The 27,423-nt window shown below is 44.1% G+C and overlaps 1 protein-coding gene across 4 annotated transcripts in view; it reads left to right on the top strand.

Moving 5' to 3' along the window:
• RILPL1 (Rab interacting lysosomal protein like 1) overlaps positions 1-27,423 on the top strand; it is a 40,195-nt gene that overhangs the window by 6,301 nt on the left and 6,471 nt on the right. For 3 of the 4 annotated variants that reach the window (XM_073313176.2, XM_073313175.2, XM_073313178.1), the window contains 4 exons: positions 6,139-6,257; positions 7,694-7,912; positions 18,741-18,913; positions 20,767-20,859. In XM_073313176.2, coding sequence (XP_073169277.1) covers positions 6,139-6,257; positions 7,694-7,912; positions 18,741-18,913; positions 20,767-20,859 — 604 coding nt within the window. The other variant, XM_073313177.2, reaches the window with a different exon arrangement.

Raw genomic sequence — 27,423 nt, forward strand, 5'->3', positions numbered from 1 at the left:
TCTCAAGATCACTATTTCTTTAGAATATTTCTTTAGCTCTTCCAATTTAACAGGCTGTATTTGAGCTAGTTTTCACAATTTCCTTAGAATTTAATGGAATATTGATTCCATGAAAAGGGTCAGAATACGAAATAAATAAAGAGGAGTCAGACTATAAAAAAAAAAAATTAGAAAAAAAACATGTCAATGGGTGACCCAGCTCAGTGTTGTCTGCATGCTTGTATTTAAATACAGTAATAACTCTTGAATTTAGATAGCCAAGCAGGTGCCAGACATGCTTTTCAATGTTATTTTTACTTTGTGTGGTAGAGAGACAGAAAAAAACTATGAGAACACAAATACTCTAAGGGCCAACATCTCATTTACTTCAGTGAGAGCAGAATTTGACTCAAACGGATATAGATTAACAATGATCCTAACTGGGATTCCCTTATGTCTGACATCGGGAGTTACTGATGCCTATTCCCACTGGAGAATTTTGCTTGTTAACAATTGGGACCAGGACTGGACTGCACATCATATTAAAGTTTTAATTTGTTCTGGTAGGAAACACTGAAACAGATGCTTGATTTTAAGGGCAACTGATTGACAGAGTAGAAAAAAAAATAACCAGACACACAGTGAGTTGCTGAATGCAGCTTTCCAAGTCCCAAAGCTCAGTTCATGTAGCTGTAATCAGGTTCTAATCTTTATACCCTAGCATTACTTAGTAGGCGTGATCATGGCTCCTAGTGGCTGGCCTCAGGGACTAATAGTCTGATGCTTAATCAGCAGATAACTACAGAAGTCCTCTCTAGCTCAAGGAGCAGAGGCCTGTGGCTTTGGTGTTAAGAACTCAGGTTCAATCCCCACCAATGACTGTGGTATCTGAATGTACGTAGCCTCAGTTTACTACACTTGAAACTCCTGCACCCCACTGCATTCATATCCCCCCTGAAAACAATTCTTCTGTGTGGTCTTTCAGTGATAATGAGAGCTTGTGGTTGCTGATAATGAGACCACTGCCCAATAGTGTGTCACTGTTTCCTTGCACTATTCTGGCTGCATCTGGCTTCTCTTGTCATATAGTTAGATGGTAAGCTCTTTGGGGCAGGGACTGACTCTTTGCTTGGTGATTGCACAACCTGTAACACATGGGTGTCCTGCAGTATTGTCATCAAAATCAGCATTTCCTTTGCCACAACAATGGCTTAAAGCCACTTTATAGTAGTCCCGAACCCCTATCCTGACAAGCAGGGTTCATCTCTGCAGCTGCTGTGTAGGGCGACAGGCAGGAGAGAGAGGCTGCTATCCCTTCTCCAATGCTGCTTTCCTATTTCTGAGCCTGATTCTGCACCATGGAAGTCAACGGGATTTTTGCCAGGGACTTCAATGTGAAGAGGATCAAACCCCCTCTCTCAGCAAAGGCAGTAGGAACTGCAGTGGGTCTCAACCCAGCTGTCTGAGCTCTGCTACCCTCCAAACCCAAAGAAATCACAGAATTTGATTCCCCACCCCTGGGACCACAGGAGAAACCAGTAGCCCTAATTCTGAGCATTCCTGACGCATCTCAGTCTCCCACACAGCTCAGATTTTATACAGGCAGCTCTCAAGTTTCTCAGGGAAATTGGTTCAAGTTGTCGTCAACTGTCACAGCACCTGCAAAACTCCCATTGTCTCAGCATCATGGATATTCTAGGAAAATCACAGAATCTATGACAAATGCAGTATTAATAATAACCCACCTCCATGTACCGAGTGTATTTAAAGGAAATATGCAGCAGCAACAGAAAGGTAGACATGTGAACCTGTGTATCATATATGTATAATAATGTTTAGCCAGTACTCTGCATCTATATAGACTGGTGTCCTTTGGAGCAAGGACTTCTGTACTTTGAATAAACACACTCGCTGTGCTCACACAATTAAAGGGCAACCTAGTGAAATACTTCTAGTGGCCTTGTTCCATAAGACAGCTCTTTTAGCTTGAAGAATGGCCTGTAGCAACTCATCCTTAGGTATGCAGGACAGAACAGCAGTAAGCGTGAGCCCCTGGTCTTTGGGAGTTGAGCAGAGGCCTTCAAGAAGCAGAGCAAGGTTAATATGAAAACTGTGTGGGAGAAAACAGAATTCTAAGTAAATACAGCAGGATCTTGGGCTACAGCTGCAATGTTAAAAATGTCACTCCTACTCATGAGACCAAATTAATACCTGGTGTAATGCCAGTGACTGAACAGAATATATCCCTGGTGTAACCCCCACTGATCCAAGGAGCTGGCCCAAGGCATGTCAGAGAGGGCATAGAGATATACTTCTCAGCTTATAGAGCAGCACAGATAACATGACAGGAGGTCACACATCCTGCCATCTCAGGTAGGATCAGCATTGTGATGGGTACAATAAGCAGGAGATCCCAACAAACAAGAATCACAAAAACCTCTGAAGTATGTGTTCTAAAGACACTCTGTTACTCCCCACTTCTCATCAGATCCTGAATCAGACTTGGTTTGGTTCCATTACTTAGGCCAGTTTCAGGTAAGAGACAGTCTAGAGTCTTAAAGAAAGCATTACTGAGTCAAGTTAACTCTTCTGCCTAGAGATATGGCCTATGGGCCAAATCCTGGAATGTGCAGAGCAACCTCAGCTCAGTCTAGTAAGGCAATGGGAGTTGAGGGCTGCCCTGTGGATCAGAGCCTACAATCGCCAGGGAGGAGATGAGATTTTGCATCTGCTTATCCTGTAACCTGTCCTACCCCATATTTGGATCTTTAGTCTGACTTCAAGTGTCATATTGTAACATCAGACAACTCCTTCTTGGAGACTGTAGCCTGCACTTGCATGGAGACATCCTCAACGATCTCATAAGCCTTGTCCCACATCTTTAATTTCCATGATCCTTAATCCCTTTGATGAAAACTCAGGCAGGGCCTGAACCTGCTCCCAAGGAAGTAAGTAGAATCAAGCCCTTAAGACTTCATAATTTTCCTGACAGGGGATAAGTCAAGAACCCTTAACCATGATCTAGACAGTTCCTATTAAAATCCTCTTGCAAATGTAGGGGCAAGCATTATACTTAAATTAAAGTATTTATATTGTGGGCCCTGTGCCCTGCTCTACAAATACATCAGAGTCCCTGACCATAAACAGTCAAGATTTTTTTTAAACTGCTTGCTTTCTTACCATCCCATGGAACAATGCATTGACCACGCCAATCCAGAGGAAATTGCTGATGGGATGTGCTTAGGGAAACCAGCCGGGTGTGCCATTTTAAGATCTTGCAGATACACAACTTTGAATCATTTAGGATTAATTATTTCACACTTAAACATGCAATGCATGGTTAAGAAAATGTAGAGGAGCAAAATGATTGGGGAACAAAAACATCCCCACCCACCCTTGTCCCGGAAAAAAGCCCAGTGATCTGTTTATACATTTGAAATCTTCAATATTCACCAAGAGTTAAAGAGGAAAACAAGAGAGGAGGGGGGAAAGAGTTAACTGAAAATTAGAATGAGACTTTACTCCTTAAATAGCACCTGCTAGCTATGAATCTCAAACACTTTCCTCATGAGTAAGGTATGGGAGAAACTTGCTAATCCGCATACTTTTTAGAACATGCTAGTCCTTCTGTACTTTGAAGGAAAGTTTTTTAAAGGCAGGTGTTTTAGGCCCTGATCTTGCAACTGGCTCCGCATGGGTGGGTCCCAGTGCCCACACAGAGCCAAACTGATATTTGCTAGCAGACAATAAAGCATTATCCATAAAAATGGAACTACTGTTGACAAGATACCTGTGTAAAGGCACACAGTGCTCAGCTATGCTGGCTTGTTCATGTACTCATTTGTAATGGGACTCTCGCTCCTTTGTAAGAGTTAGCAGGGGTCCATTGTATTACCATTCCTGTTTTACAAATCGGGAAACAGAAACACAAAGGTGCAGTAACTTGCCCAAGATCGTACAGTGAGTCAGCAGCAGCACTGGGAATAGGATCACAAAGTCCTAGCTTCCCAGGTGTGTGCTTCAACAGGAGAGTGCAGACACAGTGAAAAGGAAACCAGTTTGTAGTCCAGGAGCCCATTTCTCTTCCCCACAGGAGACCAGTAACACCCACTGAAGTGAATGAGAATCATGGGTCTCTTGCAAAGCAGTAGAGACTGGAGAGAGAGAGAGAGAGAGAGAGAGAAAATCAGGCCCCAGAAGTAGGGCTGGCAGGTTTAAGCAGTTTGCTGAGAAATAAAAGAAAATAAATATAAGACAAATAAGCTCACCAGGAACATCTGAGTCACTCCAGAGGCTTCATAGATTTTGACAGTAACACCCCCCCCAAAACAACAGCTTTTCCTGTATACCACTCCTCCCTCCAACACCCTGGTAGAGGTTCCCTTTCTTCTGCTTTTGCATAGCTCAGGTAGCTCCCTGACTTCCTTTGCAGTAGCAGATGGGAATTACTACTCTCCCCCTCTGCAGTCATGTGCTTTTGCAACTCATAAGGAACCTGCACCTGTTCCAAATTGCAAGCTGTAGAAAAACTGGCAGTCAAAGGCAGGCTCCCTGTAGGGGCGTGGAATTATTCACTCTCTCCCACCTATTTGTCTTGCTTGCTCTTCATGCACTGTTAACATCAGTGCTCTTGAGGGCAGGACTCTTAAAAGGGTTCTACTCTGACTTGGGGTGAGGGAGTTTTTATCACCTGGGATTGGGGTCTATCCACACCCCAAGTGACAAAAGAAAAACAGTAAGGAATGAGTCAGCTCACAATACAGAGCAAAGAACAGACACTGCAAATCCAAGGTGGGTAAATCTGCTTATACAGCACATTGCAGCTGAGAATTGCCAAAGTGTGTTTAAAAAGGGCTTTGAATTTGGCCTCATAATTACCCCATTGTGGTAAGTAAATTATTATTATCTCTAGTTAATAGAGGGGAAGGTTAAGGAACAGAGAGGTTAAGTGCCTTGCTTAAGGTCACACAGCCAGTCAGTGGCAGGACTAGGCAAAGAACCCTGGATTCTGAATCCCAGATTCTTGCTTTAACCACTAAATTGCACTTTGGCCAGGGCATCTCTAGTGGCCTTGTTGATAGCCCATTAGCTCCAGGCCACCCTTTCACTGGCACAGAATTATGTATCTATATTAGATACAGTTAAGTTATCTTACTTGATCTGTTAAGAATATCAAACTATAGGTCTCTGTAGAATGATTATTAGCTGTGAAGCAATTGCAATGAATTTATAATCTCCCTATTTTAAACACTTGGTTACATTAGCAGGACAGTATGGTATTGTTCTTTGTTGCTATACTGCCCACAACTGCAGTTCTTAGGTGCTCGATCTTCCCTCCATACTGGTTGTTAATGGGGGAGAGTTTCCAGTTTTGTGATTTTGATATTATCCTAATGAATTGTTGGTCAAACTACAGGTTAATTTAATCCCTTGTTAATCTTTTAAACAGTATTGATGGAAAGATTTTTGACAACACTTCAAACAGGCTTTACAAGGAAATTCTATCATCCCCCCCCCCCCTGTAAAGTGTAATTATTTTAAATCTGAATCACTACAATGAGAGAGAGGAAGTTAGAATGGAAAAAAAACATATATGGAATGATCCTAACTCGGATTAAACGCCTGTTAAATTTGCTCTGACTTTGGACTGCAGGATCTAAGAAACTAGAAATGGAGATGCAGAATGTTAGTTCAGGCCCCAGTATAGTGACATGTGTATAAAATCAGACTAGATCTTGCCAATGCAAAATACCATCTCCCACTCCAGAGAGAGAACCTTTTCCTTCATTAAATAGAAAACTTTGTAGGGAGTGCTAATTAGATTACACATCATTCATCCATTGGACCAGTACATAAATATCACCATTGGATATGTCCTATAGAAGCACAGTAATGGTATTACATACATTTGTTTATAAATATATCAGAAGCATATTCATCACTTTTCAGTGTTGTGCTACACCCTGTAAACTGCATAGCCTGTTTTCCCATCATCTGTGAATCCAGTGTGTTGGCTAAATAACCGTTCTTTCTTTATCCAAGGTATTTAACCAACAACCTCTCCTCCTTTGTTGGCTGAATCAGACTATGTCCAGTGTCTTTCCCAAATGTCATGATCATTCTCAGTTTATTTTCTTTGTGTTGTTTTCTTTAAACCAGGAATGTCCGAGAGGGAGAGGCAAGTGATGAAGAAGCTGAAGGAAGTGGTAGATAAACAAAGAGATGAGATCAGAGCCAAGGACCGGGAACTGGGACTTAAAAATGAGGATGTGGAGGCAGTAAGTGTTCCTTGCCCTTTTCCCCCCCTTGAAGGAACCACACAGATGTTTATGACAAGTTTTAAATTAATTTAGTGCTTGTGAAGGCCAGATTATTATCCCTGAAGAGTCAAGTCGTCTGTGTATCTGTAGAAGAGATTGTGAGCTCTTCAGGGCAGGCACCAAACCCTCTTCTGTGTCTGGAAAGAACCTCGCACATTGCGGGCATGACTAGAAACCAAGAATGATAAGGGAGCAGATTTTTCACAGGCCCAAAGGGGAATTGGGTGCCGAACTCCTATTGACTTTCAGTGTGAACGGGGCACCTAACTCCCCTAAAGGCTTTAGAAAATCTCCACTTAGGCAATGCAAACTTTTCCACACGGCTCACATGGCCCAGCTTCGCCCTTGGAGGCATCAGCTCTAGACAGGAGATGGCTGCATGGCCCATTAAGCTTTACTTTTCTCTGCTGAGCCTGTCCACAAGGAAGCCCCACTGGGGTGCTATTTGTGATGCAGACACCTGCTCCCTAGAAACAGGGAGTGAAACCACTATGTCATTTCACATACACCATCATCAAGGAGAGGATGGATGGGCTTGTGACTCAGACTCTGGACAGGACTCGGGAGACCTGCATTCAGTTCCTGACTCTGCCACAAACGGTGTCCTTGAGTAAGTCACGTAATGTCTCCTTTACCGCAGTTCCCCATCCCATCTTATAGCTGTCCCATCTATTGAGATGGTAAGCGCTGTAGGGCAGGGACTACATGTATGTACAGCGTCTGGCACAATGTGGCTCTGATGTTGGTTGGGGTCCTCCAAACACTACCGTCATACAAGTAACTAGGTGAAAGCTTGTGCTGTCATGCAGGTCTAATTCATAAAGTGTAAAAAGGCCAACAATGGCTCTGAACTTAAAAACTGGACAGTGAGAGACTGCAAAACCCAGTGATGACTGAAACTGGTGATATTCTAAACAAAACAAGCTCTCCTGCTAACACCACGCTTGTAGCTGTTTCCATCACGTCACACTGACTCAACAGAAATGTTAGGCTTCAGAGTGACAATCCTGGCATCTTCTTACGTAGATTGATGATTATCAGACAGTAATAACCTTGATCACTTCCAGTCTAGGTCAAAGCTTGATCCAGTATCCCATGAGCCATCCAGTCCCTGAACCTTGCTTTGCTGAAATAGATTCCAAAGAGAAATGTCGCATTTGAAAAGCTGGATATGTCTGGAGGATAATGTTCTGTGCTGCGGGGGGGAGGAACAAACTCCATTTACCCTGAAAGCCAACTGTAGCAGATTAATTGATTAAAAATGAATGGGGAAATAAAGGAGATCTTTCAAGATAAATACAACAGGAACATATTGCTAGTTCTTTAATTTAATACTTGTGATTTAATTTACCCTGGTTTAATGGAGGCATACTTATTGTGTCACTTTATGGCAGCTGCAACAGCAACAGAACAGGCTAATGAAAATTAATCATGACCTTCGGCACAGAATCACAGTAGTTGAGGCTCAAGGGAAAGCGCTGATTGAGCAGAAGGTGGAACTGGAAGCCTATCTGCAAACCAAGGAACAGGAGATGGGCACTTTGAGGGCAGAGCTTGGGAAGCTGAGAGAGAAGCAACCAGGGGAGCACAGCCAAAATGGAGAAGAAATAAAGGTAAGAGGCACTTGATTCTCCCTGGGCAAGTGACTCCCATCATCCTGTGGGACAACTGCATATCCAGGGGTATATTGTGCCATCGGATTTGGAGTGTAGATCCCCTCTGATTTCAATGGGAATTCTGATCAGATGGCCTGATACAGCTGTGAGACTGGACCCTGGGAAAAGTAGCAATTTGGATTAAAGATCTGTTGCTTAGTGACCAAAACATTCTCTGGAATTTATGGGCATCAGTTTGAACAGCAGTGCAGAAACTCTCAAAATTAGTACTGCCCTCCAAATGTGGTGAACCTCCAACTATTCACGTCCCTCCCAAAACACCCGGCTGCAAGCTTCAGCAGAGTCACATTAAGAAAGGTGGACATTCAGCTAGAAAGAATCAAAGGTCCACCCATCCGTTCCCATAGATAATTACAAAGTGATGATGTAATGCTGTTGTAAGCTATAGTATCTTTGGACTGTTAGTGTAGTGAGAGGCAGTGTGGTCTAGTGGATAGAGCATGGGGTGGGAGCCAGGAATTCCTCAATTCTAATGGCATAGAGAGCTGCATAGTTTTGATAAAGTAACTTTTTTGCTACATCTACACTGCAGGTGAAAGTGTGACTGTAGTGGGGGTAGGCACACCTGAGCTAGCTTTAATCTAGTTGGCACAGGTAATAGTAGTGAAGATGGGTGGCATGGGCTGGCAACCTGAATGTGTCCAAGTTCCGTGGTGGCTTGTACTAAGGTGGCTAGCCCATGCTTCCACATCTATAATACTATCTGTACTAGCTAGATTAAAGCTGGCACCCTTAACTCTTGGCCTCTGTCTTGCTATATATAAAGTGGGGGATGATAATACTTACCCAGCTTTAGTAAGGCACTTGAAGAACTGGGGAGGCCCTATAAAGTTTTATTCATTCTTTGCAGTGTAAACGCTTGATGTGCATTTGAGGCATCCAGGCCATGGCAGGGCCTGTGTTAGGATGTCTTATTTCCAGTTAACACAATAAGTAGTAATACCATGTGTTTATAACTTCATAGGGTAGCCAGCCGGGAATAACTGCAGCCCGGAGGTAGCCAGTCCTATTGTCCTATAGATGTGGCAGCTGTTCATTCAAATACTGTGTTGATGGCACTCTTCAGTGATGGAATAGTTCTATATTGAATAAGAAAATCTCATCTATGCATTTAGCAACCTGTCGAGCTGCTGTCATATGCATCACAGGAAGTGTGACTTTCTGATTGCATGACAGATCACAGAATTCTCCAGATACAGTGACAAATAGTTGATTTGGGAGAGCAGTATTAAATGTGCCTCGGGCAAGCCAAAATATCTCTAGTGTCAGCTGTTGGCTTATATTCAAGGCGGCCGGTATTTTGTTGTTCTTGGTTTTTGTTCTCCTCCCCCCCCCCCCCTTAAAATATTTAGTGTTCCAAAATGCAGCAGCTGAGCGGTTTTAATCTTCGCCCTGTCTATACAGCTGTAAATTCTAATGGGTCCCCCAGGCGATACTGTTATTGGTCATTAAAAAGTTTATGGTATTGGAGCAGTAGCAGTCCCCATGTTCTGCAGTAGGCGAGGTCTCTCTTCATTTTACAGACACATCACTGTTCAGTGGAATTCAGCCTGCTGGAACATTAAATCTCCTCTTTTCCCTCCCGCCCCCCTGCAGGACAGGTGGAAATTTTAGGCTCCCAGGACTTGTACGTGGGCCTACAAGTAGAAGTAGGAGAAGCTGGCTACTGACATCGAGGCTTGAAACCTATGCCTAGTCTCACTGAAGTGAAATGGGAATTTCTGCTGGCCTCATTAGGAAGAGGATGCCTAAGACATAGGGTTTATCCTGGTGTCCTTGGCTTAGAATTTCTTTTCCCCATCCACTCCACTTGTGTGCAGTGTGTCAGAAGGCATCTTCCCTCCACCCCACATCAAAGGTGCTGTGTGACTGTCATGCACATTGGAGTGGAAAGGTGCTATGGAGATGTAAATGATGGTCTGACTTTCTTTTCTGGTCCCTGGCTTTCACTTTGTTTTACTGAGGGTTAGAGACTTCTATTTCTTTACGGCTCAGGGTTTTCTCTAATAGTTCTGTGGCTCTGAATCCTCCCAAATTTTGTGGGAGGTGTTATGATTTGGGTTTTCCCCATATCTAGTTCCTACAGATGACCGCTCTGTATAAAGCAGCATCAATGATCACTGCCCAGGCTTCCCCAATCCACCTTCATAGGCCTGCAAGTTATTGTACTGAAAATCTGCAGTAAAATCTGAGTGAGTTAAAAATCTCCTGTGTGTTACAGCGTTTGTGGCGAGGAAGCAGAAGTGTTTATATATAGTTATGGTTGAGTTCCAGTTTCCATTCTAAAGCTCTCCCCCCTCTCCCCCCCCCCATGTTTTTAAAACAATTCCTCTTTTTGGGAAGAAACTTCCCATTGGTCTGCCTTTTTCTGAGTGTGTGTATGGGGGAGGGTGGAAGGAATGTACTGTACTTAGAGCCTAACTTTCCTTTCACTACTTCTACTGGTATAAACCATGAATAACCCCACTGAAGGGGAGAGGGATAACTCAGTGGTTTGAGCATTGGCCTGCTAAACCCAGGGTTGTGAGTTCAGTCCTTGAGGGGGGCCATTTAGGGATCTGGGGCAAACATTGGGGATTGGTCCTGCTTTGAGTAGGAGGTTGGACTAGATGACCTCCTGAGGTCCCTTCCAACCCTGATATTCTAGGATTGTAAGTCAGTGGAGTTACCAGTCTAAAACTGGTGTAAGGAAGCGGAGAATTGGGCCCTGTATCTTTTGCACTTACATAACTTAAACAGTTGACTGTCTAGAAACTCCAAACTTGGCTCATTTCACAGCCTTCACAGGAAGGAAAAAGAATCTGTGTGTCTGAAGAACATCAGTTTATTGGCTTTAAAGGGAGATGAAGCTGTTACTAAAATGTAGGATTGGGAGTAAGATGACTTGGATTCTATTTCATTTTCTACTACAGACTTCTTGGTGACCTTGGGCAAATCACTTAACCTGTCTACAGCTCAGTTATGGGGGAGAGAGGCAGGGATGGAGGACCTGGTTTACATAAGTAATGTAGATGACCATGTTTGTCACAGATTAGAAGCACATTGTAAATCAGCCCCTTGACTTGGCTGTAGCTTGATTGTAGATGGGCCCTCTGAATACCCTGCATGGATGCTTCAAGTCGTTCTTTGTTGGCTTGACTGTAATGTATTGCTTCAATTTTCAGTATCCAATTATTGCAGGCAGATGAATCTTGCAGTCCTAATAATGACCATTATGGGGCCTGTTACCCTACAGAGGGGCAGTGTAGTTATTAGTCACCACTACTGAAGTTGAGCATAGAATATTTACCTCTCTATCTATATTAGAATAGAAACCCCAACAGAACAGTTGACTGAGGAGAAATAAACATTTTTGTCCTTTTAAAAAAAACAAACAAAAAAAACCTGAATAATATAAAACCACTTCAAACATACCTCCTGGATTTACAGTGCACATGGCCTGTTAGTCCTTGTTAACACATACCTTTAAAACTTAATTGTGTCATCTTGCTACAGATTTGAGGGGGAGGGGTTTCTCACAGTAAATCTAACTATTTGTAAATTGTCTCTATACAGCACCTAGCAGAGTAGGGTCCCGGTCTCAGTTGTGGGCTCTGTGCTGCTGTTATCTAACAAGTACAGCACTTTCCAGTAAACCATGTAAATTATTGGCATAGAGATCTCTCCAAACTGCAAATCTGTGAGAGATCCCTGAAATGTACTGCCTGCCTGCATTCTCTATACCGGATACCTTAACGTTTCTGTTTGGGTCTGTTGTTCCCTGGGTAACTTCTTGCTCACACTACTGTGTGGTGTTTGGCAACATCTCAGCAGATAACTGGCACATGCCCTCTGAAATGGAGTAGCACACAGCTTTCCAGGTACAAAGCTGGAGAGATAGGCTGCCCTGCAGCAAAATGTTTATAAACCTATCCAAGCACTTGATGTACTTGACCCTTTTTGCTCTTGGAGAGGTTACAAGCTTTGGGGAAACTCACCTGCCACTTGTGTTTACATCTATGACTGAAAGTAGGGGCTGAACCATGTATCTTGAACAAATAGGAATGGTCACTTCTGACGGACACACAAGTTAACCCCTGGGAGACCACAAATATAAAATAAAGGAGTGTGTGTGTGTGTGTGTGTTGTGCACATGCACACACTATAGGGATATATTTATCCCATGGAGATCATATCATGCATCTTTGACTGCCTCATGTGCACTCTGTCCCCTAATCCAGCCCTCCGGGGAATATTTCCTACATAGAATCATAGAATATCAGGGTTGGAAGGGACCCCAGAGGGTCATCTAGTCCAACCCCCTGCTCGAAGCAGGACCAATTCCCAGTTAAATCATCCCAGCCAGGGCTTTGTCAAGCCTGACCTTAAAAACCTCTAAGGAAGGAGATTCTACCACCTCCCTAGGTAACGCATTCCAGTGTTTCACCACCCTCCTAGTGAAAAAGTTTTTCCTAATATCCAATCTAAACCTCCCCCACTGCAACTTGAGACCATTACTCCTCGTTCTGTCATCTGCTACCATTGAGAACAGTCTAGAGCCATCCTCTTTGGAACCCCCTTTCAGGTAGTTGAAAGCAGCTATCAAATCCCCCCTCATTCTTCTCTTCTGCAGGCTAAACAATCCCAGTTCCCTCAGCCTCTCTTCATAAGTCATGTGTTCTAGACCCCTAATCATTTTTGTTGCCCTTCGCTGGACTCTCTCCAATTTATCCACATCCTTCTTGTAGTGTGGGGCCCAAAACTGGACACAGTACTCCAGATGAGGCCTCACCAATGTCGAATAGAGGGGAACGATCACGTCCCTCGATCTGCTCGCTATGCCCCTACTTATACGTCCCAAAATGCCATTGGCCTTCTTGGCAACAAGGGCACACTGCTGACTCCTATCCAGCTTCTCATCCACTGTCACCCCTAGGTCCTTTTCCGCAGAACTGTCTAAACCTCTAAGCAGCTTGCGTCAGCTGCCATTTATAAATAACAGCTTGTCAAGACAATTGTTTCCACCATGATTTTACTGCACCAAATTGAACTCCTTTTAAATGTTTCCCCTGTCAGAGACTCAGGCCAGTCCTGTGCTGAGCATAATACCACTGGCAAGGGAGACGCCCCTATTTACAACGCTTCTAGCTCTGGTAGGACCTGAGATACTGACTTGAAATTGTCACATTATTCTGCACAGAATTGTTTTTGTGGGTCACTCTTAAGAGTTGTTATAGTTTAATCTGAACCCTGTACAGTGGGACTCCAGGTCACAAAGCACCTGGTCTTACAGGCGGAGGAATACAAAATACAGTCCCAAGTAAAAAAACAATTGCGAAGCTCACTATCCCATTCCTAAAAGCTGTATTTTTGTAATGTACATGGCATATAGAAAATAAAGAGGGATGAAATGGGGAGGTATACGTTTTAGCAGTACTCATTTGGGATGACCTGAATAACAACATAGTGATTTTTGCCACTGGTTAATGGTGTCCTCATCCCAAATTCATGCTGTTAAAATCTTTGTACTAGACAGGCATGCACAAGATAGTGCTGTTCAATTAGCAATTTACTATCTCTTGGGCAAAATCTTTTTCCTGACACCCAACGGGTGACTATCTTGTACCATGAAGCATAATGATCATAACTCATTATATTATATAAAAAGTCCAGATTGATCATGACATAACTGAGACACTCACTATGACTTTTAAAAGATTACCTATATCTAATAATCATTTTATTCCAGTGAATGTCCCATTCATTTCACTGACCATTTGGAAGATGCCAGCATTCTAGGGATTAATGAGATTTTTCTGGGCTTTTTGTTGGTACATCATTGCTCTAACAACTGGCCATCTTCCCATTCACTAAACTAATTGTGAATGTTCAGAATTAAAGCATGAATGAACAATGCTCAGGGTTGATTACAAACGCATAAAATTGGGGAGAGGCTGTGAACCTGCACCATTGATGCTAATGGGAGCAAGACTGAGTCCTTAAAGTGGCTATGGTATTGGTCAACTGACCTGTCAAGACCACACCAGGGATAATGCTGCTAAACAAATCTGCAAATATTTGTAGGCATGTTTTAAATTAATTTGCATTGGCCCTATTCATGCGTTAGCTTCCTGTTAACATTTGTGCAATGGAGTGTTACTTGCACAGACGCTCATGGAAAGTAAATTTGAGCTTATGTGACCAGATATTTGCAGAAACGTGCAAAGCACCAAACTATAAAGTGACCTGGTGAGATTAGAGCAATGGGGGATGCAGACAATGAGAGGAGAGTAATTCTGACTCAAGGTGAAGTCCTACATAGTGGCACAGAGGAAATAAACAACAAAGACGTGCAGTGGGGATGAAGGATCAAGCGGCAACATCCATCCCATTAGAGGAAATATACTTTCATCTTGTCTCCTTACTGGTGTCCTGATGGAACTTTACCATATAACTAAGTTCTCCATTTGCTGTAGGGCAGAGCTGGGCCTGGGTGGGGAGGTGTACGCAGGAGCAGTTTGTTTGTTTTAAGTAATCCATGGTCTGAAGCAATTTGAGAATCAATGTTCTAAAGAATTTTCCTATTGAGTATTGAGCCCGCTAAAATATTGGCTTCTCCTCTAAGGTGGCGCAAACATGTCAGGTCACGAGCATGGTATAACTGCCTTTGCAGAAGACTGCAGCCAGAGGGGGGGGGAACTGAAAGCAGCGGAGAAGTAAGTAGGAAAATAAGTGAGAAAACAGAGGTGAACAGGGGCATGTGAGGATGCTTGGGGTGTCCTGGCTCTCCTCCTCCCCCCCCCCCCCCGAAAAGTGACAGTGACTGTCAGTGTTTTACTAATGAATTGAATGAGCTTGGTGCTAATAGTTTAAGGGATGACTTCATTGTTAATTCAGCTGGGAGACCCAGATTTGTAAACAGGCCTAGGCCCTGAGCCAGCAAGCGTGAAAGTGTCTACAGTCTCTGGAGAGAAAAGATGCTTTCTTCTCATTGCTGTAACTCATCAGTTTCATGGCAGTGGCATCTCTTCTAATTACAGCCGTTCCCCATTCTTTCTGCCAGGGTGAAGGTTAAGCAGTAATTGCAGTGGCAAGCAGAACGCTGGAATAACTGCCTGCTCTGGAACTAGCATCGGTTGTTGGCTTGGGCTGAGTAAACTTAGCTGCATTGGCTATGTGTGTGTGTCAGTCTCTGCTGACTTAGATGAGATCTGGGGAAGGGGATGGGAAGGAAACAGAACTAAAATGGGCTCTGAAATTATGCATGTGACCAAGATGGGTGTAATTGTAGGGAAAAGCACTTAATTATGATTTCCTCTGAACGTTTTGTGTTCCATAGTATCCATCTTATGACATTAGGTTGCAATAAGAAAAAAACCTAACTGAATAGTAAGATTCTGACAAACCGAGACCAGCCATCATTCAAGCTGCTATTCCATCCTTGCAGGACATTGGATAGAATACTCTGCTGCAATAGTTTGCACTTCTACAAACATCCATTAACTAACCCTCCCAACAGCCCTGGGAGGAGGGTGAAGGTTATTTTGCTAATGGGTGAGCAGAGGGATGGAGACAGTCAGGCCCATACTTTCAAAAGTGGCTTGTTTGGATGCCCCAGTACTTGGGTCCCCAGATTTAGCTTCTTAAGGCCTTTCCCTGTGAAGTGCTGAGCACCCACCATTCCAAAGTGAAGCTTATGAGACCTCTGGACCTGTGAAGAATCAGGCCCTTGGTGTCTAAAATCAGGTACCCCAAACTGGAGGCCACTACTGGAAAAGTCACCTTGTGTGTCTTACACAGTCACACAGTGAGTTAGAGCAAGAGGTGGGAATGGAGTCCTGACTTCCCTTTCTCTGCTCCAACCACTAGACCCCTTCCCTCCCAATGGAGAGAATGTTATTTCCATCGATATAACAATGACCATGGGGAGACTTTGACCCTGATCCTGCAAACAGGTACACACGTGTTGAACTTTAAATACGTGAGAAATCCCATTGAACTCTCTAGCACTACGCAGATGCTTAAAGTTAAGTGTTTACAGGATTGGATATTGCCATTTGCCTAAGTTGCATATTGCCATTTTCTAGCACTCCAGGGATTCTCAGTAATAGGAGCATGTAGATCATGCTCCTAACACGTAGGCTATCTGCTTTCAGCGGTGTATATACCTGCTGTTGTCATCTCCCTCATTCTAATCAATCTCACTCTATAGTGTTTTTCAGAGGAAAAATTGCTACTACCTTGTTTTTAAATGTGCTATAAATAGATAGGTTTTCATAACTAGAGGGCAAGCTCTAGAAGCCAGTAGTTTTTCTGAATTGTTATATAAATGGCCTTTCCCCTTTTTAATCAAATAAGTTTAATGCCAATTAAAACCACAGGTAGTTTCCTGGGAACTAGAGCTGGTTGGAAAAGTTTAATATATAAAACTTTCTGCAAAAATAGTTTAGATTTAATTTTCCAGCTAGCTCTACTAGAGACTCTACTTTCTATTACTATGGATCACCTGTAGGACTGACATGGACAAGCAGTGCAATTCAGTGGATAGAGTATCAGACTGGAGCCAGCAATTCCTGAGTTCTAATCCTGACTCTCTACATGGACTCACTCTGTGAACAAGTCACTGCCTCTTCTTGTACCAAAGGTCTACGTTGCACTTTCGCTGGTAAAACTTTTTTCAGTCAGGGGCATGAAACAACACACCATAGCCAACAAAAGTTTTACCGACAAAGTGCCAGAGTGGACAGTGCTTTATCAACAGGAGATGCTCTCTCGCCAACAAAGCTACCACCCCTCGTTGGGGGTGGTTTTATTTTGTCAGCAGGAGAAGTCTCTCCTGCCGACAAAAAGCAGGTACACTGCGTACCTTACAGTGGTACTTCGTAGCCGCACAGCTGTGCGGCTGTAAGGTGCACAGTGTAGACATACCCTTAGTTTTCCTGTCTGTGAAATGGAGGTGGTAATACTGACCTACCCTGTAGCGCCTTTGGGATCAATTCAATGTCAGATCTGTAGTGCCATACTTTAGAATAGAAGTGCTCAATATTTATTTTTATTATACTGGCCCTAAATGAGGGTGCATCTTACTTAGACGCTTTCTTTGGGAAATGAGATCTCAATCTACCTTTTTCTGTTTGGAGTGTTGAAAGGAACATATCTATTTAGGTGGCTATACTATGAATATAAAATACCTAGTTAAGAGCCTCTATGCCACTGGAACACCAACAGACTCCTGACTTCAGTGACACAGCCAGGAAACTCTTGGACTCTCTTGGTACCTCTTTAAAATCCAGTTTTGGAGGTGGGCAGCTTGCTTTCTTCCCTGCTTATCTTCATCATGCACAAATATGTAAATCATCTGTCTCTCTCAGCTCATTCAGTGATACTGCTTCCATGAGCTGGCACCCCATCAGCACTTGCAACAAGTATTGAGTTTCAAATGTACTTTGCTGCACGCACGGTTCCAACATTTATTTTACAGCTGGAAGTGTCCCAGATCTCGTAGCGTTCTCAGTTGTGTTGCAGAACATCCTGATTCCAAGCACACGCTTCCAACAGACTTGTATTTTCTCCGTATTGCTTACTCTGCTTTATATGGCCACCCGATGTCACTGACTACAGCAGCAGTATCGTGTATGGTGACATTTTTCTCCTTCTCTGCAGTCCCTTGGGCCACATCCCTGCAAACAGAGCCATGCAGGATCTCATGGACTTTGGTAGGGCTCCACACAGGTGTGAGAAACCATCTGTGTAGATAAGGGTCCAAGTTCTGCAGAAATTAGGATGCAAGAGACAGAACATCTGCAGGCTCCAGGACCAAAACTGGAGAAATCTCCTAACTTTGAGTGAATCTTACATAGAATTACTATATAGAAGGATGGGAGTAACTGGTCTATTTAAAAAAAAAAAAAAAAAAAAAAAAAGCCAACCCTATTGTTACTCACAGGGAATATGGGGTGCTCTGCACACATCTGTAGATCTCCTCTTTGCAGCTGTTCAGGTTCACTGATGTTGACATCAAAGAGGTGTTAATTAAGCAAGGGCATTAATGTAGTAGGTTATTATATATTCAGGGAAACTTGCAACATCTTCTAAAGAAGCATATCTTTATGACTGAAAATACACTAAACAAGCCACACAGCAAGGGTCATTTATTTTAAAAGGTTTGATTAACTATCTTTAAGAAACTGTGGAAAGTAGGGCCCTGTCAAAACACAGGCCCTACGTTTTCAAAAATGACTAGTTTGTTTTGGGGAGGCTGATTGGTTGAACACCTGGACCCTCAAAATCAGGCCCCTTTAAGGTATCTCAGGTTGGCACTCCAAATCACTAGTCACTTCTGAAAATACAGGCCGCTGGGTGGATAAAGTAGAAAACAAAGTTCTCCTGGGCAGGGGCACTAACTGCCAGCCCCTTGATTTAGGGCCTCCTTGCTGTTGGCACCCACTCCTGACTCCCCCCATCTGTGGGGTAAGCCTTTATCTCACCTTCTATCTTTGAGGCCTAAAAAACCCAAATCAACCCCTGCGTTGTTAGCCTCCAGCAGTTTCCAGCACAGTGAGGAACGCTGCGATCTCCTACCATTGAATTATTCTTGCTGGGGAATCTTATTAAACCTGAGCAATGAAGCAAAGGTAGTTGGTTTTCCATAGCACTCCCCTAACGTTGTTGATGGCTCTTATAATATTAAGAATAGAGATGGATGATTTGATTGCATCTCTAAGGAAAAGTTAAGCCTTTATTGAGTGCACAATGAATTAATTAAAGCTTGTATTTCCTCCTCCAGACAGAACCTAACAATGATGACTATCTCTCTGAATCGGAGAAAATGGCTATGGATTTAAAAGATCCAAACCGTCCAAGATTTACTCTACAAGAGCTACGGGATGTCTTGCATGAGCGGAATGAACTGAAGTCTAGAGTGTTTTTGTTGCAGGAGGAGCTTTTATATTATAAGAGGTGTGTTGGATCCCACTGTTGGTATTGCTACCTCTGCCTTCTCCATTGTGCTACTCCTGGAGAGGCACAGAATAGAGAGAAAACAGAGGTTGGATCTCAAAACTGAGTGTCTGCTTAGTCTCTAAGAAATGGCAGCAGATTCTTGGCTTCCCTAAGACAAAGTAAAGATGGCTCCAAAATCTGGTTCATATTTGAATTCTCACCAAGTTTTGGGAGGAGTTTGGTTCAGGATCATCCCTAATTTTAATATTCCCCAAAACTTGTGACCTCTCAATAGTGAAAATTTCAAACAAATGCATACTTTTAAAAGGGAGAGAGATTGTTAGCGCCTGTTTAAAAATAAATAAATATTTTTTAAAAAAACAGAAAATGGCCTTTTGAGAGAGATGGAAATATTTGCAATTTTTTTTCTTCATTTTCTTTCCTCCCTTTCTTTTTTTAGTGGCAAAATGGAGGAAAAGAATCTGGGGAACGGAATTGAAAACTCCAACAACCAAAAATCTTAGTTTAATTTTTTTTTTTTTCAAATGAGCAACAAATCACTCCTTTCCATACCTGCAGAACAAGATCTGGCTTGAAATTACAACAAAAAACAACCACACACCCTAACTCTTTTGATCAGCTCTTTGTTTGTTTTTTTTGTGTTTTTGTTTGTGGGTTTTTTTGGTTTTTTTTTTAAACTTTCATGTAGGGACATATTATTTACTTACACTCATTTAACATTCTCAGCAAAGCTATATAGGGTCTATATGCCCCTGGGACAGGATGCAGAGCATTTCACTTCTAGTCACTAGCTAAAATCTACTCCTCAGCACGTGGCGACTGCCCAAAACGTATTGCCATCTGATGCCTGTTCTGTGGCCCAAGGGCAGCGAGGTGTTGGTCGCAGTTCAGCACCCAGTGGAGAAGTGCCAAAATCATAAAACTATCGTAACCATTGCCATTAGCATGCCAGTGATTCCAGTCTCCTCATAGAGGCCAAAGACTGAATGGGCCCTTAAGACAGAAGAGCTTAGCCTCCCCTTACAGGAGCTCTGCTGATACCATCATTTGAGTATATCAGTAGGGGGAAGACTGTCTTGCTGCTCCCTATGCTCCACCTGTTCTTTGACTAAACCAGGGACTCCTGAGCTGTCAAGCCAGCACTTATGCATCAACATTTAAAAAAAAAAAAAAAAAATCACATAGTCAGTCAGTTTTCCTCTCATAAACAGTGGGATCCATTAAACTCAGCCTGTCGCTCTCCAGGGATTGCTGTACACTGCACAGCAATATTCTGTCCTGTTCTGAGTTTAAAAAGCTACTGCAGGTACTTGGGTTACTTGAATGTTGAAGTTTTTTTTTTAATGCAGGCAATATTGTAGCCATGTCAATCCCAGGATATTAGAGAGACCAGGTGGGTGAGGTAATATCTTTTACTGTTCCCATTTCTGTTGATGAGTGAGACAGACTTACACAGAAGTCTGACACTTTTAATCACTGCATATAATTAACTCTACAAATCCTCCTCACGTGACCATTCTAGAACTCCTCTTTTAACATGGGTGACTTGAATTTGAAAGAGTATTGTAAATTAAAAGAAACTAAGGGCCTTATCCACTGCTGATGAAAAGATTGCCACTGACTTTAATGGGTTTGAATCGGCCCCTCCAGTTCCTTTTAGTTTACAAAGCTTGTTCAGATTCATGAAACTCGGGGTGTGATCCAAACCCACTAAAGTTAGAGGGATCTTTTCATCTGTCATGGATCAGGCCCTTGGTTTCTTTTAATTTACAAAACTCCCTCAAATTTTATTTTAAATTTCTTCAAAATAATGAAAGAACTAAAACTTAACCATATTTTTTTTCTCAAAGTGAGGAAACAGAAGAAGAAACTAGATCCCCTCAACCTACACCCATAATTAATTCAAAAACCTCAACTCAGCCAGAATCTGGAATCAAACGACTGTAAGTAGCATTCTCTTCCAAAGATCTTGAACTGGGCATGTTTCTTGGGGGAGGGGGTAATTGGGTTGGTTTTAGTTCTGGTTCCCCACCCCCATTAATCTTCATTTAGTGATATCACATGCACATGTGTTTGGAAATAATCCTATAAAAATCAGTATTATAAAAACACATTTTATAGGTTTTATTAAACAAAACAGAACATAGTGCTGATTTAATTCTCAGTGACTTCCTATCTCTGACAGGTTCCCTTCACACACTTAATAGAGAGAGGAATAAGTGTTCTGTGCACTTCTATTTATGGTACAGATAAACTGAGCTCCTATGGTTTGTGAAATTCTAATATTCCCTTCTTGAGTACTGTTCATAATACTCAGCTTGAGTAGAATAGCATATGTTGCTATGGATTGTAACAGCGTATGAGTTAACAAGCTGTCAGCCACAGAAATTCCTGCTCTTATTTGGAACCATCTTGTCAGCCTATTCAGGCTCTGAGGATGTTCATGTCTGCATATGAATGTGTACTGCTGGTCTCTCACCATGGGCTGTGGTCCTATTTCAAGCCTGATCCTGCATTCCTTGGGCACCCCAAATTGCATCTGAGCACAATGTAAGATCTGGGTGCGCTAGGAATGTAAAATTGGGCACTTTTCCACGTATATGCTTGCTTACATTTAGATAGTAAACTCCTTGGGGCAGAGACAGCAGACTCAGCAACAGGAACATGTCAGCAAGCTTCCTCCCCTAGGTCTTACACCTGAGAGCTGTAGAATGTGTTTGTTACAAAAGAAACAAAATCTCAAGCACTTAACAGCTGGGTCTGGAGTTCAGTCTCCTTCCCTTCCCACGGCTAAGTAGCTCTGTTTATAGATTCCTACATCCTGAGAATCTGAGCCTTCAGGCTCAAGCCTTGCCATTTCCCTGTATGCACCTACCTGTATACAGAACACTTGCATTAGGTCTAAGCATAGAGTTAACTCTTTGCTCCTCTGTACCCTGTATCTATTATTTTTCTGACCTGTAAAGCTCCATGCCCCCTATAGTGGGGTGTAAGTAATAATACTGTGCGGACAGGATTAGAAAACCAAATTATAGAATCACTTCATTTTTCAGTTTATCTATTGTCAGCTCACTCCCTCACCTTTTTATTCCAAATACTAGCTTTTGAACCCACTAAGAGGTTTTCATGTTTTGTGAATAGTGTAACTATTTTAACAATACATAAACTATTTGGATATGCCACTTTTGTATTTAATTGCAAAACTCTCCCATCCTGTCCCTATATGCCTATAACCTTCAGCTCCATATAAAAATGGTGCCTGCACTTACATAGTGCCCCCCACTGGATGATCTTGGGGGCTGATCCGAACTCCAGTAAAGGTACCTGGAGTGTTTCCATTGACTCCAGTAGGCTTTGGCTCATGCTATTTAGGGTATGTCTACACTACGAAATTAGGTCGAATTTATAGAAGTCGGTTTTTTAGAAATCCGGTTTTATATATTCGAGTGTGTGTGTCCCCACAGAAAATGCTCTAAGTGCATTAACTCGGCGGAGCGCTTCCACAGTACCGAGGCAAGCGTCGACTTCCGGAGCGTTGCACTGTGGGTAGCTATCCCACAGTTCCTGCAGTCTCCGCTGCCCATTGGAATTCTGGGTTGAGATCCCAATGCCTGATGGGGCTAAAACATTGTCGCGGGTGGTTCTGGGTACATATCGTCAGGCCCCCGTTCCCTCAATCATTTCGCGCCTTTTTTCCTGAGTTACCTGTGCAGACGCCATACCACGGCAAGCATGGAGCCAGCTCAGGTAACCGTCACCCTATGTCTCCTGGGTGCTGGCAGACGCGGTACGGCTTTGCTGCACAGTAGCAGCAACCCATTGCCTTCTGGCAGCAGACGGTGCAATACGATTGGTAGTCGTCCTCGTCGTGTCCGAGGTGCTCCTGGCCACGTCGGCTGGGAGCGCCTGGGCAGACATGGGCGCAGGGACTAAATTTGGAGTGACTTGACCAGGTCATTCTCTTTAGTCCTGCAGTCCTATTGAACCGTCTTATGGTGAGCGGGCAGGCGATACGGACTGCTAGCAGTCGTACTGTACCATCTTCTGCCAGGCAGGCAAGAGATGAGGATTGCTAGCAGTCGTATTGTACCATCTTATGCCAGGCAGGCAAGAGATGAAGATGGCTAGCAGTCGTACTGTACCATCTTCTGCCGAGCAGCCATGAGATGTGGATGGCATGCAGTCCTTCTGCACCGTCTGCTGCCAGCCAAAGATGTAAAAGATAGATGGAGTGGGTCAGAACAAGAAATAGACCAGATTTGTTTTGTACTCATTTGCCTCCTCCCCTGTCTAGATCACACTGCACTCACTCACAGAGAAGGTGCAGCGAGGTAAATCTAGCCATGTATCAATCAGAGGCCAGGCTAACCTCCTTGTTCCAATAACAACGATAACTTAGGTGCACCATTTCTTATTGGAACCCTCCGTGCATTCCTGCCTGAAATACTCCTTGATGTACAGGCACACCCTTTGTTGATTTTAGCTCCCTGAAGCCAACCCTGTAAGCCGTGTCGTCAGTCGCCCCTCCCTCCGTCAGAGCAACGGCAGACAATCGTTCCGCGCCTTTTTTCTGTGCGGACGCCATACCAAGGCAAGCATGGAGGCCGCTCAGCTCACTTTGGCAATTAGGAGCACATTAACCACCACACGCATTATCCAGCAGTATATGCAGCACCAGAACATGGCAACGCGATACCGGGCGAGGAGGCGACGTCAGCGCGGTCCCGTGAGTGATCAGGACATGGACACAGATTTCTCTGAAAGCATGGGCCCTGACAATGCATGCATCATGGTGCTAATGGGGCAGGTTCATGCTGTGGAACGCCGATTCTGGGCTCGGGAAACAAGCACAGACTGGTGGGACCGCATAGTGTTGCAGGTCTGGGACGATTCCCAGTGGCTGCGAAACTTTCGCATGCGTAGGGGCACTTTCATGGAACTTTGTGACTTGCTTTCCCCTGCCCTGAAGCGCATGAATACCAAGATGAGAGCAGCCCTCACAGTTGAGAAGCGAGTGGCGATAGCCCTGTGGAAGCTTGCAACGCCAGACAGCTACCGGTCAGTTGGGAATCAATTTGGAGTGGGCAAATCTACTGTGGGGGCTGCTGTGATGCAAGTAGCTCACGCAATCAAAGATCTGCTGATATCAAGGGTAGTGACCCTGGGAAATGTGCAGGTCATAGTGGACGGCTTTGCTGCAATGGGATTCCCTAACTGTGGTGGGGCTGTAGACGGAACCCATATCCCTATCTTGGCACCGGAGCACCAAGCCGCCAAGTACATAAACCGCAAGGGGTACTTTTCGATAGTGCTGCAAGCTCTGGTGGATCACAAGGGACGTTTCACCAACATCAACATGGGATGGCCGGGAAAGGTGCATGATGCTCGCATCTTCAGGAACTCTGGTCTGTTTCAAAAGCTGCAGGAAGGGACTTTATTCCTAGACCAGAAAATAACTGTTGGGGATGTTGAAATGCCTATATGTATCCTTGGGGACCCAGCCTACCCCTTAATGCCATGGCTCATGAAGCCGTACACAGGCAGCCTGGACAGTAGTCAGGAGCTGTTCAACTACAGGCTGAGCAAGTGCAGAATGGTGGTAGAATGTGCATTTGGACGTTTAAAGGCGCGCTGGCGCAGTTTACTGACTCGCTTAGACCTCAGCGAAACCAATATTCCCACTGTTGTTACTGCTTGCTGTGTGCTCCACAATATCTGTGAGAGTAAGGGGGAGACGTTTATGGCGGGGTGGGAGGTTGAGGCAAATAGCCTAGCTGCTGGTTACGCGCAGCCAGACACCAGGGCGGTTAGAAGAGCACAGGAGGGCGCGGTACGCATCAGAGAAGCTTTGAAAACCAGTTTCATGACTGGCCAGGCTACGGTGTGAAAGTTCTGTTTGTTTCTCCTTGATGAAACCCCCCCGCCCCTTGATTCACTCTACTTCCCTGTAAGCTAACCACCCTCCCCTCCTCCCTTTAATCATTGCTTGCAGAGGCAATAAAGTCATTGCTGCTTCACAGTCATGCATTCGTTATTCATTCATCACACAAATAGGGAGATGACTACCAAGGTAGCCCAGGAGGGGTGGTGGAGGAGGGAAGGAAAATGCCACACAGCACTTTAAGCACAGCACTTTAAAAGTTTACAACTTTAAAATTTATTGAATGACCGCCTTCTTTTTTTTTTGGGGCAATCTTCTGTGGTGGAGTGGCTGGTTGGCCGGAGGCCCCCCCACCACGTTCTTGGGCGTCTGGGTGTGGAGGCTATGGAACTTGGGGAGGAGGGCGGTTGGTTACAGAGGGGCAGCAGTGGCAGTCTGGGCTCCAGCTGCCTTTGCTGCAGCTCAACCATACACTGGAGCATACTGGTTTGGTCCTGCAGCAGCCTCAGCATTGAATCCTGCCTCCTCTCATCACGCTGCCGCCACATTTGAGCTTCAGCCCTCTCTTCAGCCCGCCACTTACTCTCTTCAGCCCTCCACCTCTCCTCCCGGTCATTTTGTGGTTTCCTGCACTCTGACATTATTTGCCTCCACGCATTCGTCTGTGCTCTGTCAGTGTGGGAGGACAGCATGAGCTCGGAGAACATTTCATCGCGAGTGCGTTTTTTTTTTTTCTTTCTAAGCTTCACTAGCCTCTGGGAAGGAGAAGATCCTGTGATCATTGAAACACATGCAGCTGGTGGAGAAAAAAAGGGACAGCGGTATTTAAAAAGACACATTTTATAAAACAGTCGCTACACTCTTTCAGGGTAAACCTTGCTGTTAACATTACATACATAGCACATGTGCTTTCGTTACAAGGTCGCATTTTGCCTCCTCCCACCGCGTGACTACCCCCTCAACCTTTCCCCCTCCCTGTGGCTAACAGCGGGGAACATTTCTGTTTAGCCACAGGCAAACAGCCCAGCAGGAATGGGCTCCTCTGAGTGTCCCCTGAAGAAAAGCACTCTATTTCAACCAGGTGACCATGAATTATATCTCACTCTCCTAAGGATAACACAGAGAGATAAAGAACGGATTTAGGTTGAATGCCAGCAAACATACACTGCAATGCTTTGTTCTACAGTGATTCCCGAGTACGTGTTACTGGCCTGGAGTGGTAAAGTGTCCTACCATGAAGGACGAAATAAGGCTGCCCTCCCCAGAAACCTTTTGCAAAGGCTTTAGGACTACATCTAGGAGAACCGCAAATGCCAGGGCAAAGTAATCCTTTCACATGCTTGCTTTTAAACCATGTATAGCATTTTAAAAGGTACACTCACCAGAGGTCCCTTCTCCGCCTGCTGGGTCCAGGAGGCAGCCTTGGGTGGGTTCGGGGGGTACTGGCTCCAGGTCTAGGGTGAGAAACAGTTCCTGGCTGTCAGGAAAACCGGTTTCTCCGCTTGCTTGCTGTGAGCTATCTACAACCTCCTCCTCATCATCATCATCTTCGTCCCCAAAACCTACTTCCGTATTGCCTCCATCTCCATTGAAGGAGTCAAACAACACGGCTGGGGTAGTGGTGGCTGAACCCCCTAAAATGGCATGCAGCTCATCATAGAAGCGGCATGTTTGGGGCTCTGACCCAGAGCGGCTGTTCGCCTCTCTGGTTTTCTGGTAGGCTTGCCTCAGCTCCTTCAGTTTCACGTGACACTGCTTCGGGTCCCTGTTATGGCCTCTGTCCTTCATGCCCTGGGAGATTTTCACAAAGGTTTTGGCATTTCGAAAACTGGAACGGAGTTCTGATAGCACGGATTCCTCTCCCCATACAGCGATCAGATCCCGTACCTCCCGTTCGGTCCATGCTGGAGCTCTTTTGCGATTCTGGGACTCCATCATGGTCACCTGTGCTGATGAGCTCTGCATGGTCACCTGCAACTTGCCACGCTGGCCAAACAGGAAATGAGATTCAAAAGTTCGCGGTTCTTTTCCTGTCTACCTGGCCAGTGCATCTGAGTTGAGAGTGCTGTCCAGAGCGGTCAGAATGGAGCACTCTGGGATAGCTCCCGGAGGCCAATACCATCGAATTGTGTCCACAGTACCCCAAATTCGAGCCGGCAACGTCGATTTAAGTGCTAATCCACTTGTCAGGGGTGGAGTAAGGAAATCGATTTTAAGAGCCCTTTAAGTCGAAATAAAGGGCTTCATTGTGTGGACGGGTGCAGGTTTAAATCGATTTAACGCTGCTAAGTTCGACCTAAAGTCCTAGTGTAGACCAGGGCTAAGTGCGTAAGAATGGGTCAGACTTGTTACTTTGACGCTTTATTTTGTATTTGAAAATTATACTTTGAGTTTGGCATTTGGATTACTTTTCCTCATGATTATGGTTCTGATGCCCTACTTTTATAACACTTATGAGAAGAGCATGTCCTGTTTGAACTATGGGTTTATCTTGTATGTTCATCTCCATCATAGATGTTCTGTTCCTGTACTACTGTTTAGTCCTTCACTTTATTTAGCTTGATTCCCCATTTGTGGGGAATGGCCCCATAACCAATACAATGGTGACTGGAACTTATGGGTTGGG

This window comes from Lepidochelys kempii, chromosome 15 (assembly GCF_965140285.1).
Source record: "Lepidochelys kempii isolate rLepKem1 chromosome 15, rLepKem1.hap1, whole genome shotgun sequence".
Taxonomy (NCBI): domain Eukaryota; kingdom Metazoa; phylum Chordata; order Testudines; family Cheloniidae; genus Lepidochelys; species Lepidochelys kempii.